The sequence below is a fragment of the Canis lupus genome, chromosome 22 (assembly GCF_048164855.1).
Source record: "Canis lupus baileyi chromosome 22, mCanLup2.hap1, whole genome shotgun sequence".
NCBI lineage: Eukaryota > Metazoa > Chordata > Mammalia > Carnivora > Canidae > Canis > Canis lupus.
The window spans coordinates 44,513,638-44,530,194 of NC_132859.1; the positions used below are offsets into that span (position 1 = coordinate 44,513,638).

At 39.6% G+C, this 16,557-nt stretch overlaps 1 protein-coding gene across 10 annotated transcripts in view; it reads right to left on the minus strand.

The window, feature by feature from the left end:
* Positions 1-16,557, minus strand: part of SLC22A14 (solute carrier family 22 member 14) — a 30,064-nt gene that overhangs the window by 13,385 nt on the left and 122 nt on the right. For 9 of the 10 annotated variants that reach the window (XR_012015158.1, XR_012015157.1, XM_072793324.1 and 6 more), the window contains exons 2-4: positions 16,411-16,498; positions 848-1,363; positions 40-143 (exon numbers count right to left, since the gene is read on the minus strand). Coding sequence is in view for 8 of the 10 variants with exons in the window: in XM_072793324.1 (XP_072649425.1) it covers positions 40-143; positions 848-1,363; positions 16,411-16,498 (708 nt within the window). In the remaining 2 variants the exon portion in view is untranslated. Of the gene's footprint in view, positions 1-39; positions 144-847; positions 1,364-16,410; positions 16,504-16,557 lie in introns of all 10 variants that reach the window. The other variant, XM_072793321.1, reaches the window with a different exon arrangement.

Genomic DNA, 16,557 nt, shown 5'->3' on the forward strand with positions numbered 1-16,557 from the left:
GGGGCTTCCAGGGACTAGAGGGAACTCCGGGACACTTACTTGTCACTTACGAACCCAAAGATGAGAGACCCTATAAGGAGGCCCGCCAGGAACATGGTCTGCACGCCTTCCATGTTCGACTCCTTGCCACACACCAAGTCAAACTGGGGGTTTTACGCGGGATTGGCTACAGGCCTCCACCCAGGGTCAGCCTCTGGGTCCAGAGACTGAGCCTACACCCCTGCCCCACCCCCTCAGGGTGGGCCTTTAGGCAGAAGGGGCCTGGGGCAGGGACAGGAAGCTAACTGTGGTGCAAAATGCCTCAGCTGTGACCTCTGCAACCCATCCTGCATCTGGCAGACCCTGGGAATGAGGCCTGGAGAGAAGGGACCAGAGGCACAGGCCAAAATAGGGAATAGGTGGAGATGTAACTGAGCACAGGCTGGAATCACTGAAGACCCTTTCCCAAATACAGATGTTGGGCCCCAGCCTAGAGATTCAAATTGGGCAGGTCTGTGCTGTGAAGGGCCCAGGTTACAGTTCTAGTTGAGAAACCCTGTGAGAGGTACCTGATCCAAGCCGCTTCTTTCCCTATTTTCTATCTTGTGAGAGTTCAGAGGGCAAAGCCACAACTACAGAGCAATTCCCTGGACAGATGGTAGAGCCTTTGCCTCTACACCCAAATCTATTCTAGCTTCCTGGCTAAGACAGGGGAGGCCAGGCCTAGACAGTTTCTGCCCTCGCTCTGCCTCTGCAAGGTCACCTTGAACAATTGTTCCCCTTCCGGAGCCTCAGTATTGCCACCTGTTCGGTGAGGGCACATCTCTGGGCTGTGGGGTAGCTATAAACAACTCAGGAGAATGCACACCTCATTGACAAGTGATCGCTTCTTGGTCTCAGGATAGATCCACCCATCTTGGCATGACACTGTGTAGTTGAGGCCAAATTGGATAATAGAATCCAGATCCCAGGCCACGGGCAAGTACATGAGACATGTCTGGAAACTGCCATTGGGTTCTCGGGGCAGGGTCAGATTCAACTGCTCAGCCTCTGACAGATTGGGGTCGATTGCCAGTATCCAGCTGGTATTGCAATAAGGCTTCTGGGCTGTGAACATGAAGATGTCAGCAAACATGAAGAAGGCCAGCAGGATGTTGGGGATGAAGGTGAGGGCCACCAGCCTACGCTGGAATGTGCCAAACTTCCCCACCACATCCAGGATACTGGCAAACTTGTCATCCTGCTGAGCTTCCATTGCCCTCAGTCTGCGTAACAGCATCTCCAGAGATGGGGAATGGATGTGTTCTGGTACCTCAAGCTGGTTCAAGGTCTCGGAAGGATGGTGGTATCTTTGCTTTACCTTGCAGTTGTTTTCTGTCGCCAACTATTGAAAGAAACGACACAGCTCAGACTCTGCTGACACCACTTCCCAGACGTCAGAGATGGGCATGGCAGCCACTAGTCAGAAGTTTGGATTCCTGCCTTGATGTTCTCTGTGGTTCTCTCCTTCGTTTATGAAGTTTCTTAGTTAACATAATCTGTTCCCCATGGGCCCCACCCATCCCTAATTTTCAGTGCACTTAAGATTTTTTAAATGTTTTAGAAAATGCTATGTTTCCATTGTCATGAATAAATTCTGAGGAGCTTTGTCTCCCACAGCTTCCCCACAACTGAAAATCTGGTTACACAGACAAGCAGGCACTGCCAGTCTTGCAAAAGGTAAGAGAGAATCTCCAGGGAAAATTTCTCCAAGAAAACAAACACCCCACCACCACCACCACCACCAAATATCTGGATCAGGAGTAGCCAGAAAACTGAGGCCAAGATGGGTGGGTGACCACAGAAGTGGGGAACCAGGCCTGGAGCACCAAAATGGTAGAGGGGTGTAGAGCAACACAGAGCCTAACTGGAAAGGCAGGTAAGGGGGAGGAGGGGAGGAAGAAAGCAATACTGGCTGTAAGGATATGAAGCAGGTCAAGCAAAGAGTTTAAAATGAAAGGTTCTGAAAGTCCTAAGAAGGCAATCCATTCTGAGTCAATAGAAACAAAGACAGCTCCTGACTGCAGATGTTGGAACTGTCAGATACAGAGTATAGAACCACTATCATATAAACTTCTCAAAGACATCAAAGTTGTAATTACAAGATGAACTCACAACAAGAATAGGCAAAAAAGACATTTTTAGAGGGAAGACACTGAACTTCTAGAAGAAATGGAAACACTGGGGAACCTAGGTGGCTCATTCAGTTGACTGACTGACTCTTGGTTTTCGCTCAGGTCATGATCTCAGGTTATGAGATTGAGCCTTGTGCCGGGCTCTGTGCTTAGTGTGGAGTCTGCTTGGAACTCTCTCTCCCCCTCGCCCCTGTTCTCTCCCTCTTTGTAAAATAAACAAATACATATTTTAAAAAATGGAAACACTAAAAGGAAAAAAATATTAATCAGATTTGACACAGAGAATTACCAAACTGGAACACATAGCAGGAATGTGAAAGAGGCAGAGACTCTGGAGATACAAGGTTTACCATGCATCCTCCAACTGGAAGAGAAATGAGAAATGGAGAAGCAAGATTTAAAGGGATAAAAACAAAGCATTTTCTAAAACTTGGAAAACATGAATCCACAGACTCAGGAAGCAGCATATCCCAAGCAGTATCAATAATAAAGAAACCCATGGCTACACACATTGTAATAAAGCTGCAGCACATCAGGGACAAAGATCTTCAAAAACATCTAGAAGACAGATCACTGACAAACAAGTGGTGTTCACAGTCTTCTGTAAAGAAACAGAAGTTGAGAAGCAACAAGGAAATCAGAAAGAGTGAAAGTCTTTAGAAAAAAGACAATAATAGCCAATCTAGAATTGTTGACTCAGCAAAATTGTCGAGAACTAGGATAAAATAAAGACAGTTATAGCTAGTCAAAAATTAGGGAGCATTCATGTAAGAGATCTGATTAAATGGAGTTTCTAAAGAATAAGAAGGAGGAAAAGTATCTCAGGAGGACAGCCTCAGATGCAATAATGAGCAATCAAAAATGGTAAACATGTAAGTAAACTCAACTATTAATTGTATTAAATAATAAAAATCCTGTCCATTTGTGGAAAATAATAAAGATAAAATGATGGGCAACAATAATATCTGTCAGGAGGGGGACAATCTAAGCCAAAGTGTTGCTCAGAAACCCTTCTATTGGGGCATCTGGGTGGCGCAGTCAGTAAAGTGTCTGCCTAGAGCTCAGATTGAGATCCCAGGGTCCTGGGATTGAGACCCACATCAGGCACTCTGACCAGCAGGGAGCCTGCTTCCCCCTCTCCCTCTGCCTGCTGCTCCCCCTGCTTGTGCTCTCTCTTTCTCTGTTAAGTAAATAAATAAAGTCTTAAAAAAAGAACCCTTTCTTTCTATTATTTGGGGTGTATGACAGAGAAGGTACACTTGCATGATAACATTTTAAGGACAACCATTCCAGTTGTCCAGTTCCATTCTCTACTACTAGAGAATAGTAGTGGGAAAACATAGACTGAAGGTAAAAACAAATACAAACCCTCAATCCAAAAGAAGCTAAGAGAAAAAATGAGAAGAAACAAAAAAGCAGATGACAATAATTGAGATTGGAGAAATGAGACACAGTATATTGATTATCACTAGTAAAAAGAGATGGTTGGATTGAGCCTTTTAGTTTTTTTAATTTATTTTTTAAATTTTATTTATTTATGATAGTCACACAGAGAGAGAGAGAGAGGGAGGCAGAGACATAGGCAGAGGGAGAAGCAGGCTCCATGCACCGGGAGCCCAACGAGGGATTCGATCCCGGGTCTCTAGGATCGCGCCCTGGGCCAAAGGCAGGCACCAAACCGCTGCGCCACCCAGGGATCCCTGGATTGAGCCTTTTAATGATTGATTGATTTAGAGAGCAGGAGGAGGGGCAGACGTAGAGGGAGAATCTCAAGCATGCTCCCCACTGAGTGCAGAGCATGATGTGGGGCTCCATCTCATAATCCTGAGATTATGATTTGAGCTGAAACCATGAGTTGGACACTTAACCAACTAAGCCACCCAGGTGCCCCACGTATTTAGCCTTTTAAAAGTTAAATTCATATACAGGGGCACCTGGGTGGCTCAGTCGGTTAAGCGGCTGCCCTTGGCTCAGGTCATGATCCCAGGGTCCTGGGATCCAGTTCCACATCGGGCTACTTGCTCCGAAGGGAGTCTGCTTAACCCTTTCTCCCTCTGCCCCTCCCCCTGCTCATGCTCTCTCTCTCTCTCAATTGAATAAATAAAATCTTAAAAAAAAGTTCTATTAGGCAAACACTCATCAAAGGAAAGCTGATTTTAGCCATATTACTACTAGGCAAAATAAAAAGATAAAGTATCATTCAGAATAAAGAGATTCATTATTTAAAGATAAAAGTTCAAGCACCTGGGTGGCTCAGTCAGTTAAGCATCTGCCTTCACCTCAGGTCATGGTCCCAAGGTCCTGGGATGGAGGTCCCCATTGGGCTCCCTGCTTAGCAAGAAGTCTGCTTCTCCCTCTGTCCCTCACCTCACTTGTTCTCTCCCTTTCTTGCTTTCTCTCTCTCAATAAATAAATAAATAAATAAATAAATAAATAAATAAAATCTTTATTAAAAAAAAGATAAAAATTCAGACACTAAAAATGTTAATTTTAAATATATATGAAGCTAAAACAAATGTATTCAAATATATAAAACAATAATGGGTACAACTAATAGGAGAAATTGACAGCTCCAATTTAATAATGAGAAATTTTAGTGTATCTTTTTCAAGAGGTCAAATATACAAAAACTTAGCAAGATAAAATTATTTGAATAACACAACTAACAAGCTTTTTCTAATTAGCCTTTGTAAAATTCTGCATCCAACACTAGAGAATACACCTTTTTCTCATGCCTAGTTAGAGCACTGGTAAAACTTCATCACATACCAGGCAATAATGCAAGCCTCAACAAATTTCAAAGAATAGTCAGAAATTACCTTCTGACTCCCATGCAATTAAATTAGAAGTCACTAACAGACAGCTTGATTTGTAATTCTTGTGAATTTTTCATGTATTTGTAATACAGTTATAGTTATTTGTCACAGTCTGCCTTCTGTCCTGAGATCTCTTGGTCTCCTAAATGATTTTTAAAAATGTTTGTATGTTAAAGTTTACTCTTTGCTTTGTAAAGTCCTAAGGGTTTTGACAAATGCATAGGGTTGTGTATCCACTAGGACACCAGAGAATATCATACAAGAATTTCACTGCCCTAAAAAAGTTTCCTGTGTTCCACTTATTAAATCCTTCTCCCTTCTCTCACACCCCTGGCAACCCCTGGTCTTTTTACTATATATCTTACCTTTTCTAGAATGTTATATAGCTGGAATTATACAGTGTATAGCTTTTCAGACTGGCTCCTTTCACTTAACAATATGCTAGGGTATTCCATAATTTTTCTTGGCTTGGTAGCTCTTCAATCACTGAATAATATTCTACTGTATTCACTTTCCACAGGTTCCCCATTCACCTATTGGAGAACCTCTTGGTCTTTTCCAGTGTTTGGCAATTATGAATAAAGCTGCTAAACATTTGCATGCAGGTTTTTTGTGTAAACATAGTTTTTGAATCCTTTGGGTAAATACCTAGGAACAAAGGTGCTAGATCACATGGTAAAACTATGTTTAGCTTTGTAAGGAACTGTCAAACTATCTTCCAAAGTGGCTAGCTGAACCATTTTCCAGTCCCATCAGCAATGAGTGAAAAGGCTTGTTTGCCTGCATCTTTACCAGCATTGGTGTCACTTTATTGGATTTTAGTCATTTTTTAAAAAAGATAAATTTATTTATTTATTTATTTATTTATTTATTTATTTATTTTAGAGCAAGAATGAGTGAGAGAATGCATAAGCAGTGGAGAGGGGTAGAGGGACAGGGAGAAGCAACCTCCCTGCTGAACAGGGAGCCCAATGTGTGATCGATCCCAGGACCCCAGGATCATGCCCTGAGTTGAAAGCAGATGCTCAACCACTTAGCTACTCAGGCATCCCTCTTGCTGTATTTTTTATTGAGATTTGTATTGAACCTATAGGTTCAGGAGCAATTGACATCTTAATAATAATATTGGGTCTTCCAATCCATGAATCCATGAATGTGGAATATATATATATATATATATATATATATATATATATATATATATATTTATATCTTTAAGTCTTATAAATATATATACTATTTAAGATTAAAAAAAAACTTGTGAATACCCCAGAAGTCAAAAAAGATCATAACAGAAATTTTAATATATTTATAAATGAGTCATAATGAGTGAGAACATATTAAAACTTGTGGGTGGTATAAAAAGGTGGTACTCTGTGGGGAATTTATAGCTTTAAGTACTTTGTAATAGAAAAATAAACAAGATGCCTATAATAAAAAGTGGAAAAAAAAGAACAGTAGAATAAACCCAAATAAATAAAGGAAGAGATAATAAAGTTAAGGAAAATAAATAGAAATTTAAAAATATAATAAGAGAATCAACAAAGCCCAAAATTGTTCTTTAAGTAGATAAGTTAGACACACCCTGGTGAAATTAAACAAAAAATTTTAAAGCAGGAGTACAATTAAGTCTTTTATATATGCAAAAAGAAATATAAATACATAGGAAGATTAAAAATATTAACTAAATGCTTACATCAACTTTATGTCAATGAATTTGAAAGATGAATTAAATTCTTATAACAAAATGAACCCAATAGACTCAAGAATAAATAGAAAGCCTTAAAAGTTCTACAATGATGAACAAAAGGAAAGCGGGAGCTCCTGGGTGGTTCAGTCGGTTAAGCATCCCACTCTTGATTTCAGCTCAGGTCATAATCTCAGGGTCTTGGGATCGAGCCCCGCATTAGGCTCTGTGCTCAATGGGGAGTCTGCTTGAGATTCTCTCTCTTCCTTTCCCTCTGCACCCCTCCCCATCTCTCTCTAAAAAAATAAAATGAAAATAAATTATAAGAAAAAGAAAGAAAGAAATGAAAGCAGAGGTTAAGAACCTTTTCACAGGGAAAACACCAGACCCAAAATGTCCTATAGGAGGTCTACCAAACTTTTATGTAACAGATCATTCCAGTGTATACAAGTGTTTTTCAGGGAATAAGAAGAGAGAGAAACTTCCCAATCATTCTAACTTCAATAACAAAACTAGAGAACTATAGTACAACAATGGAAATTATAGATCCAGTTCATTCCTAAAAATAGATATAAAACCTCTAAGTAACAAAGTTAAAAAAATTTGATTGTGTGTAAAGAGGAAAAATATACCACAATCAAGTCAGTTTTAAACTAGGAATGCAAATAAACAAACAAACAAACAAGCTAGGAAGGTAAAGATGGTTTGCTATTAGAAAATACATAAATACTTATATCTAATAGATTAAAAGAGAAAAGCCATATGATCATGTTTAGAGATGCAGAAAATTCATTAAATAAAATTCAACACTGATTCATGATTTTTAAAATATCCTAGTAAAAATTGGAAATTCTTTGACCCAATAAAGAGAATATACCTCCCTCCAAATATCCTAAAATGGGGAAACATTAGAATTATCCCCTTTAAAAATAAGAGAGAAGACAAAAGGGTCCATGGTCACCTGTTCAATATTGTACTACCACCCTGAGCCAGTGCAATGAGATAAAGAAAAATTAAAAGCATAAAGATTGGAAAGAAGAAAATAAAACCCCAAAGAATCTACAAATAATTAGAAACAATAGGAGAAATGAGCCAACTAACTGAGTGTAATGTGAATATATAAAAGTCAACTACATACCTGTAAACCTAAAACCCTTTAATTTATTTTTTAAAGATTTTTTAATTCATTTGAGAGAGAGGGAGAGCACAAGCAAGAGGAGGGTCAGAAGAAGGGAGAGAAGCAGATTCCCTGCTGAGTAGGGAGCCTGATATGGGGCTCTATCCCAGGACCCTGGGATCACGACCCCAGCTGAAGGCAGATGCTTAACCAACTGAGCCACCCAGGTGCCACATCAGTTTGTAAAAATAAACCTTTTTATTGGGAAAATGTTTGAGTTCACTTGAAATTAGAGAAATGCAAATTACAATACTAAGGTAACATTTTTTACCTATCAGATTGGCAAAAATTAAAAATTATGACAACACATTTTGTTGGTGAGACCATGAGGAAGCAAATTCCCATTGTTGATAGGAATGCAAACTGGTGCAAACCTTCTGAAGGACAATTTGGCAATACCTAACATGCAGGAGAGTTAACCCAGCTGCCCTGAGTTGCATAAATCTTGCACATTCTCATAGGACCTGCATGTGTGACTGGTCCTTGGCTGGCTTCTGGGAATTGAGCCCTGTGCTGCAAAGTGATAAGAGAATTTTGCATGCTTGGAACTTTGAACCACACAGTACTGGCCTATCTATGTGGCTTATGCCTCATGGGGAACATCTTCCTTCCTAAGGTCTGAAATTGAGTAATGAAGTTCCAGTAACTGCAATTAATCAACAAGGTACTGGTTGCCTATGTGAACAACCCCCACCTTCCCACCTCCCCCCAGTAAAAACCCTCAACTCTCAGGCTCATGGAAGTTTCCCTGGCAAAAGACTTGATATATGTTGCTACTGTTCATTGCTGGGGGAGTAAGGGTATCCTGTGTAATTCTCATGAAAGAGTACTATTGGAAGCTGGTGCCTGGTTCCCCCAGAGTCCACCCAATGCACCTTTCCCCTCTATTGACCTTGATTTGTATTCTTTAGCTGTAATACATTTTAACTGTGATATAACAATTTCTGAGGCCTGTGAGTGCTTCTAGTGAATCTCAGAACCGGGGATGGTCTTGAAGAACTATATATGACAGAACTATATATGAACTTACTTTTTTTTGTTGTTGTTGTTGTTGTTTTGTTTTTTTTTGTGTTTTTTTTTTTAACTTACTTTTTGACTCAGCAATCCCACTTCTAGGAATTTACCCTGATGATACACTTTTGACTATAAGAAATACATAGGCACAAGATTATTCACTGCAGCATTGATGGTATTGCAAAATATTAGGCACAACCTAAATGTCCATATATAGGAGAGTGGTTGAATAAAAGATGGTACATCTGTCCAATGGAATATTATGCAGCTACAAAAAGGAGAAGGAAAATTTCTATGAACTGTTATGGAATGATTTCCAGGCCATACTGGTTAGTGAGAAAAGCAATATGCTCAATAATATGTATACTATGCTACTTTCCATATAATAAAGGGAGATTTAAGGTATATGCTCATTTGTGGAAAAAAATACAGGACAGGCAAGTCACAAGCTAATGAGACTGGTTATCTATGAGAGTAAGTGGGTGGAAAAGGGTAAATGGGGATAAAAGGATGAGGGGAAGCAATGCTTCTCTAAGTACAGCTTTTTGTATTCTGACCCTTAGAACCATACCATGTTTCACATACACTCCCCTCCTCAAATAAATAATGAAAATTAATCGGAACAAGGCAAAAATCCAAATGGCAAACCTAAGTGTTCTATAAATAAATGTCATAACCACACTGAAGGGGATGAGGAAGAAAAGAACTAGCTGAAGTAACTTTGAAAAATAATATGTTGAAGATATACTATAAAGCTGAAGGTAAGAATTGTACAAAAGAAGGGGGCACCTGGATGGTGCAGCAGTTGAGCATCACTGCAGCTCAGGTAGTGATCCTGGGGTACTGGGATCACCACATTGGGCTCCCTGCAGGGAGCCTGCTTCTTCCTCTGCCTATGTCTTCTGCCTCTCTCTGTGTCTTTCATGAATAAATAAATAAAATATTTTTTAAAAAGAATTGTATAAAAATGTATTCTAGTTAGTGCCACTATGTGTCACGGGGATATGAATTTGTAATTCTGAAGCTACTTTATATATATACTGGAGTTAGTTAAGCAAATAACTATATTGTAGATAATAAGAGCTAGGTATCTATTAGAGAAAAGAGTTACAGCCAAGGACAGGGGAAGACTAGAATGAAGATCATGGCATTGGATTGGAATCAAAGGTATCAGTGTGAACTCATGACTTCAGATACATATGGAGAGATAGAGATAGGCTGGATATATATTTTCTAGCCCTGCCCACTGAGATGGCCTACAAGCAGTGATATCTCATAGCAGTGATCACATCTAGTACTCAGATCTTGGTTTCTAAGTAAAAGAATGAAGGTTCTTTGAAGAAATGGTTGGTCCCAGGGCTGGAGCAGGAAAAAAGCAAGATGCAGGGGGGGAGAGATGTTTTGTGCTGCCAGAAAGTAAGGAAGTGCCCCCAAAGTGACAGGGGCATGTCAGGAAGACACAAAAGCCAACCAGAAGAAGTCCCCAACACCCAAACCTGGGACAACTTTAGCACAAAAATAGTGATAGTAATAAATTATAACACATAGATTAAATACACTGGAGTCTGTGCTGATGTAATAGTTGGAGAAAAGGGACATCTCTTCCTTACTGTACAATACTACATTAATAATATAGAAGGAGGGTGCCCAGGTGGCTCAGTCTGTTAGATGTCTGCCTTCAGCTCAGGTCATGATCCCAAGGTTGTGGGATTGAGACCTGCATCAAGCTTCCTGCTCAGTGAAGAGTCTGATTCTCCCTCTCTCCTCACCCCTGCTAGTTCTCTCTCTCTCAATAAATAAAATATTTTAAAAAATAATAATAATAATACAGAAGGAATGATGGAAATAGAAAAATCACCATTTGGCAAGCACCATAATCATAATTGTTGCAGGCAAGAATCACTGATGGATATATAAAACCAGAAGATGAACATATGGAAGAAGGATATTTGCAGAGCTTCAGAGTATCTCCCTACAAGACTCTTATCGATTTCAAAGGGGAAAACAACTTTATAATGAAGAAACTTGGCAGACACCCCTTCAAACAATTGATCAATGTTAAAATCACCGGTAATGGGTCATGTTGACATCAGGTATCCCTTGATATCATACACTGAGAAGGGTGCACCATCACTTCTTGCCCAAAATGCATAATGTTGATATAATCATGAGAAAATACCAAACAAATTTAGGGACATTCTACAAAATAACTAGTTAGAACTTTCCAAAAATGTCAAAACATGGAAGATGAAGCCTGAATTTTTCCAGATTGGAAGAGACAAGGAAGACAACTGAAGGTATTGTGGGACCAGTTCTGACTCCAGGGAAGGAGTCAGGAGCAGCCCAGTCACTTGTAACCTGCCAGCAAGCAGCTCCCCTGCCCAGAGATTAGGGGGTGTTGGGTGCCAATGGCTCTAGTTATTATGGCCTTCATAAGGTCTAGAATGAAGTCACAAACTTCTATTAGGTTGGGATCCTTGTCAGCTTTGGGCTCTTCATATGTACCAAGAGGAATAAAAGGAAAATTATGAGAGTATTCAGTGTGTGTCACCTACAGCAGAAACTTCATCAGAGCCCAACTTTTATGACATAATAAGCAAAATGCTTTTAAGATAGTACTTGGAAAAGTATCCCATACAGCCATAAAATCAAGCTAACAATATGCAGCTCTTCCTTGGAATGAAATCTCAGAAAATGAACAATGTAAGTAATTATTAAACAACATGGTAGCAAATTCCTAAGTCTACTGAATCATGAATAGCATTTTTTTAAAAGATTTTATTTATTTATTTATGACAGACACAGAGAAAAGAAAGAGAGGCAGAGACACAGGCAGAGGGAGAAGCAGGCTCCATGCAGGGAGCCTGACATGGGACTCGATCCCGGGTCTCCAGGATCACACCCCAGGTTGAAGGTGGTGCCAAACCGCTGGGCCATCAGGGCTGCCCGTGAATAGCATTTTTAAAAAAACTTCTGTCTCTATAAAATCATCTGTGACTTTCCCTTGATTTTTGTGTGTGTTTCGTTTTGCTTTTTAAAATTGCAATGTCAGGGGTGCCTGGCCGGCTCAGTCGGTAGAGCATGCAATTCTCGATCTTGGGGTTGTGAGTTCAAGCCCCACATTGGGTGTAGAGCTTACTTTTTTAAAAATAATAAAAACAAATAAATAAAATTGTATCTCCAACTCATTTGTTATACAAATTTCTTAAATGGCTCACAAAGCAGGAACATAAAGAGTCTGCATATACCTGGGAAGATAGACTATAACAAGGGATGGGGATTTTCCCTTTGATTTCTTCAGGGTACAGTCCATCAGGAATAAAAACACATCTTTGGAAGAGAGAATCTGGAGCTTAGACCACTTTGATATGAACATTTTTGCAAAACTAAAACACAAGCATCATCGGAATAACTTCCTCTTTGATTGTATTCTGTGATAAATGTACCAAGGATAACAGATTAATTATGTTCTTATTGCTGTTTCATTGAAATAACTATCTCTGCTTCTTTAGAACCTACCCAGCAGACTGTCTTTTCTGTAGCATGAAGCCTATACACCTGCTAATTATGGAAGCTTTCTGTGGCTGGACTTTTCTCCCCTTAATTGTGTTCCAAAGAGCATGCTTTTTTTTTTTTTTTTTTTTTTTTTAAATCCCACAGTTTCACTTCCACCAGAAGAGTCTTCATAGGCTAATGTACTGGGGCCATGCTGCTGAATAAATGGACACCTGTATATTGATTGGTGTTAGGAGCTTGCTTTTTGGTCATATGACTATCAGTGTTTACTATAACTGTCGGATTACTTATGCTTTTTTAGTATAATATGCAGTCCTGAAGACTCTCTTGTCCTGTACCATTTTGTACTGTACTTTAAAATGTCTTAACCTGGGATCCCTGGGTGGCGCAGCGGTTTGGCGCCTGCCTTTGGCCCAGGGCGCGATCCTGGAGACCCGGGATCGAATCCCACGTCGGGCTCCCGGTGCATGGAGCCTGCTTCTCCCTCTGCCTGTGTCTCTGCCTCTCTCTCTCTCTCTCTCTCTCTGTGAGACTATCATAATAAATAAATAAAAAAAAATTAAATGTCTTAACCTAATTTTTCATATTTATTGTAACAAAAGCTGGTTGGAGATGGCGGCAGGGAAGGTTGTCCATGTAATTGTCCAAGAATTAGTTTTTAAACCCAAACTATTCTTTATTTAAAGAGTTAGAGTTAATATTTCAAGCATTATTTCCTTTTCCTTTTAGAATTGTGATGTAAAGAATATAAATTTTATTTTTTTAAGCTTTTTTTTTTTTTTTTTTAATTCACTCATGAGAGACACACACACAGAGAGGCAGAGACACAGGCAGAGGGAGAAGCAGGCTCCATGCAGGGAGTCTGACGTGGGACTTGATCCTGGGACTCCAGGATCACACCCTGGGCTGAAGGCGGCACTAAACCGCTGAGCCACCCAAGGATCCCCAGAATATAAATTTTAAATGAAGTTTGGGACCAAATAAAATCATTCAGGGAAATTGCATTTACTTTCAAAATTTAATTTTATGGCTCAAAAATATATCTGTGGTACAAGGTAAATTACGAAGTGATGGATGTGTTAATTGACTAGATGGGGAATCATTTCACAATGTATGTGTATATCAAAGCACCATGATATGTAAATGAGATATTTACATAATGAGTCATTTGCTTAACAAGACAGTTTAAACATCTCATAATTTTATGTCAATTATATCTCAAAAAAGCTAAAAATAAAAAATGGTTAAAAGGATTTTTATATTTCGTATATTTTACTAGAATAAAAAATGGTTCAAAAATATGTGCAAAGCCTGGTTGGAAAATAATTATAAAACTTACAAAACTAAGGGGAGCTTGGGTGGCTCAGTCAGTAAGACTCCAACTCTTGATTTCAGCTCAGGTTGTGATTTCAGGGTTATGATATCAAGTCCCACCTGGGGCTTTGTGCTGGTTGTAGAGCCTGCTTAAGATTCTCTCTCCTGGGATCCCTGGGTGGCTCAGCGGTTTAGCGCCTGCCTTTGGCCCAGGGCGTGATTCTGGAGTCTCGGAATCGAGTCCCACGTCGGGTTCCCGGCATGGAGCCTGCTTCTGCCTCCTCCTGTGTCTCTGCCTCTCTCTCTCTCTATGTCTATCATAAATAAATAAGTAAATCTTAAAAAAAAAAAAAAAGATTCTCTCTCCTTCTGCCCCACCCTCCCCCTTAAAAAATAAAAACAAGTGGGTAGCTTCGGTAGCCTCAGTGGCTCAGGGGTTTAGCACCGCCTTCAGCCCGGAGTGTGATCCTGGAGACCCGGGATCGAGTCGCACGTCAGGCTCCCTGCATGGAGCCTGCTTCTCCCTCTGCCTGTGTCTCTGCCTCTCTCTCTCTCTCTCTCTCTCTCTCTCTGTCTCTCATGAATAAATTAATAAAATCTTTTAAAAAAAACTTATGAAAATATGTTGAGAAAGCAAAATACATGGAAAGAAAGCTAATGGTCACAGATGAAAGTTGTCAACTCTTCCCCATATTGATCTTTAGATTCAGTAGAATTCCAGTCAAAATCCAAAAGACACTTTTTGTGAAGTTTCTCAAGATGATTCCAAAATATGGAAGACTAGAAGGCATGAATACCTAAGAAAATTCTGAAGAATGATAGGGAGGAATGATTTGTCCTGCCAGATATTGAAATTTATTATAAAGTGACATTCATTAAAGGCACAGTGGTAACAGTTCAGGAATAGCTAAATAGAAAGCCCAGAAATAGATCTATGCAAACAAAAGTTTGGAAGGAAAGAGAGAGTAGCATGATGGATCAGAAATGGAAGAAATTGGGATCCCTGGGTGGCGCAGCGGTTTGGTGCCTGCCTTTGGCCCAGGGCGCGATCCTGGAGACCCGGGATCGAGTCCCACATCGGGCTCCCGGTGCATGGAGCCTGCTTCTCCCTCTGCCTGTGTCTCTGCCTCTCTCTCTCTCTCTCTCTCTCTGTGACTATCATAAATAAATAAAAATTTAAAAAAAAAAAAAAAAAAAAAAAAAAAAAAAAAAAAAAAAAAAAAAAAAAAAAAAAAAAAAAAAGAAATGGAAGAAATTAACACTAGAGTCCTGCCTTAGACCATAAACAAAAATTCCAACCTTCTTAAGGACTTAAATTTCACTTTGAATAGAAAATATAAGGTATATATGTTTTACTTTTGGGTGAGGATTTTTTAACCACGACACAAAAGCTGTGCTGTTTTATGCTGACCATGAAGTTGTTAAATGATAAATCTGAATACTTAAAGATGAAAATTATAGAGTAAAAAAAAAACAAAAAACAAAAAACCGAGCCACAGCTGGGAGAGTATGTTTGCAAATGCATATTATTGAGGGGGAATATGAGAATCAAGAATAGATAATGAGTCTTACAAATCAATAATAAAAAGACAATAGAAAACTAGATAAAAGACACGTATTTCAGGAACAGAAAATTCCTATGGCCCACAAACATATGGACAAATGTTCAACCTCTTTAATAATCAGGAAAATGCAAATTAGGGCCATAATGAGATATTTACATAATGAGTCATTTGCTTAACAAGACTTAGGAAGTCTGACAATACCGTGTTTTATTTATTTATTTTTTATTTTATTTTTTTTTAATTTTTTTTAATACCGTGTTTTAGAGAAGGTCATCATTTCTGGCAGGATTATTCACAATTCTACTTTGAAAACCAATCTCGCATTATCTTACACAGTTTAATATCCAGCAATTCTACTTCCAGGTATATACTCTGGGGAAACATGTTTATATAGGATGCAGGAATAGATACCAAAATGTTCATGATAACATACATCAAGTATGAAAAAAAAAAAAAGAGTATCAATGCCCATCAACAGAAGAATGGATAAAGTGTCGTATATTTACACAATGGAATATAATATACTAATGAAAAATTAATAAATCTTAGCTACATCCATTAGGATTTGACCATTGCTGCTTTAAAGGTGGAGGGGATCAGGAGTCAAGCAATATGGGCAGCCTGTAGAAAAGCTGGGAAAGATAAGAAAATGAATTCTCCCCTAGAGCCTCCAGAAAGGAACGCAGCCCAATTGACAGCTTGACTTCAGCCCAGTAAGAATCATTTTGGACTTCTGACCTCCAGAACTATAAGGTAACAAATTTGTGTTAAGCCACTATATTGGTGGTAACTTGTTACAGCGGCTATCAGAAACCAATACAGCATGTATGTCTGGAAGGTCGGAGGGGGTAGAGGGGGATAGAGACCTCCCGGTAGGGAGAGTTGCTCTCCCACAGGGATTTGGCTTTAAGGCCTGGAACCAGCTACACTAGCCCTCTCTTGCAGGGTCTCCTTCCATGTGCCCTTCACGGGGCCCTGCCAATCTACAAGGCTCTGGAGCACTTTCTTCCTCTACTAATCCCAAAGATCACCTGCCAGGAGGAGAGCCCCCAGACAGTTGGTTCACAATGTACCAAAAAAAAAAAAAAAAGGAGACTGAGGCCCAAAAAAGGAAAGGAAAGCGGGAGCAGCACTTTGTCTGAGGGCGGCAAATGGCCAAGGGCCGTACCTGAGAACTCACACTTCCTGTGAGGGCAGCCCGATCCTTCCCCAGACTTCTCATAGCTGAACAGGCCCCAGCAAGCTCCCGTCCACATCTGTGCTGAAAACGCAGCCCCACAATTGCCAGGTGTCATCATAATTGCCACCTTCCATA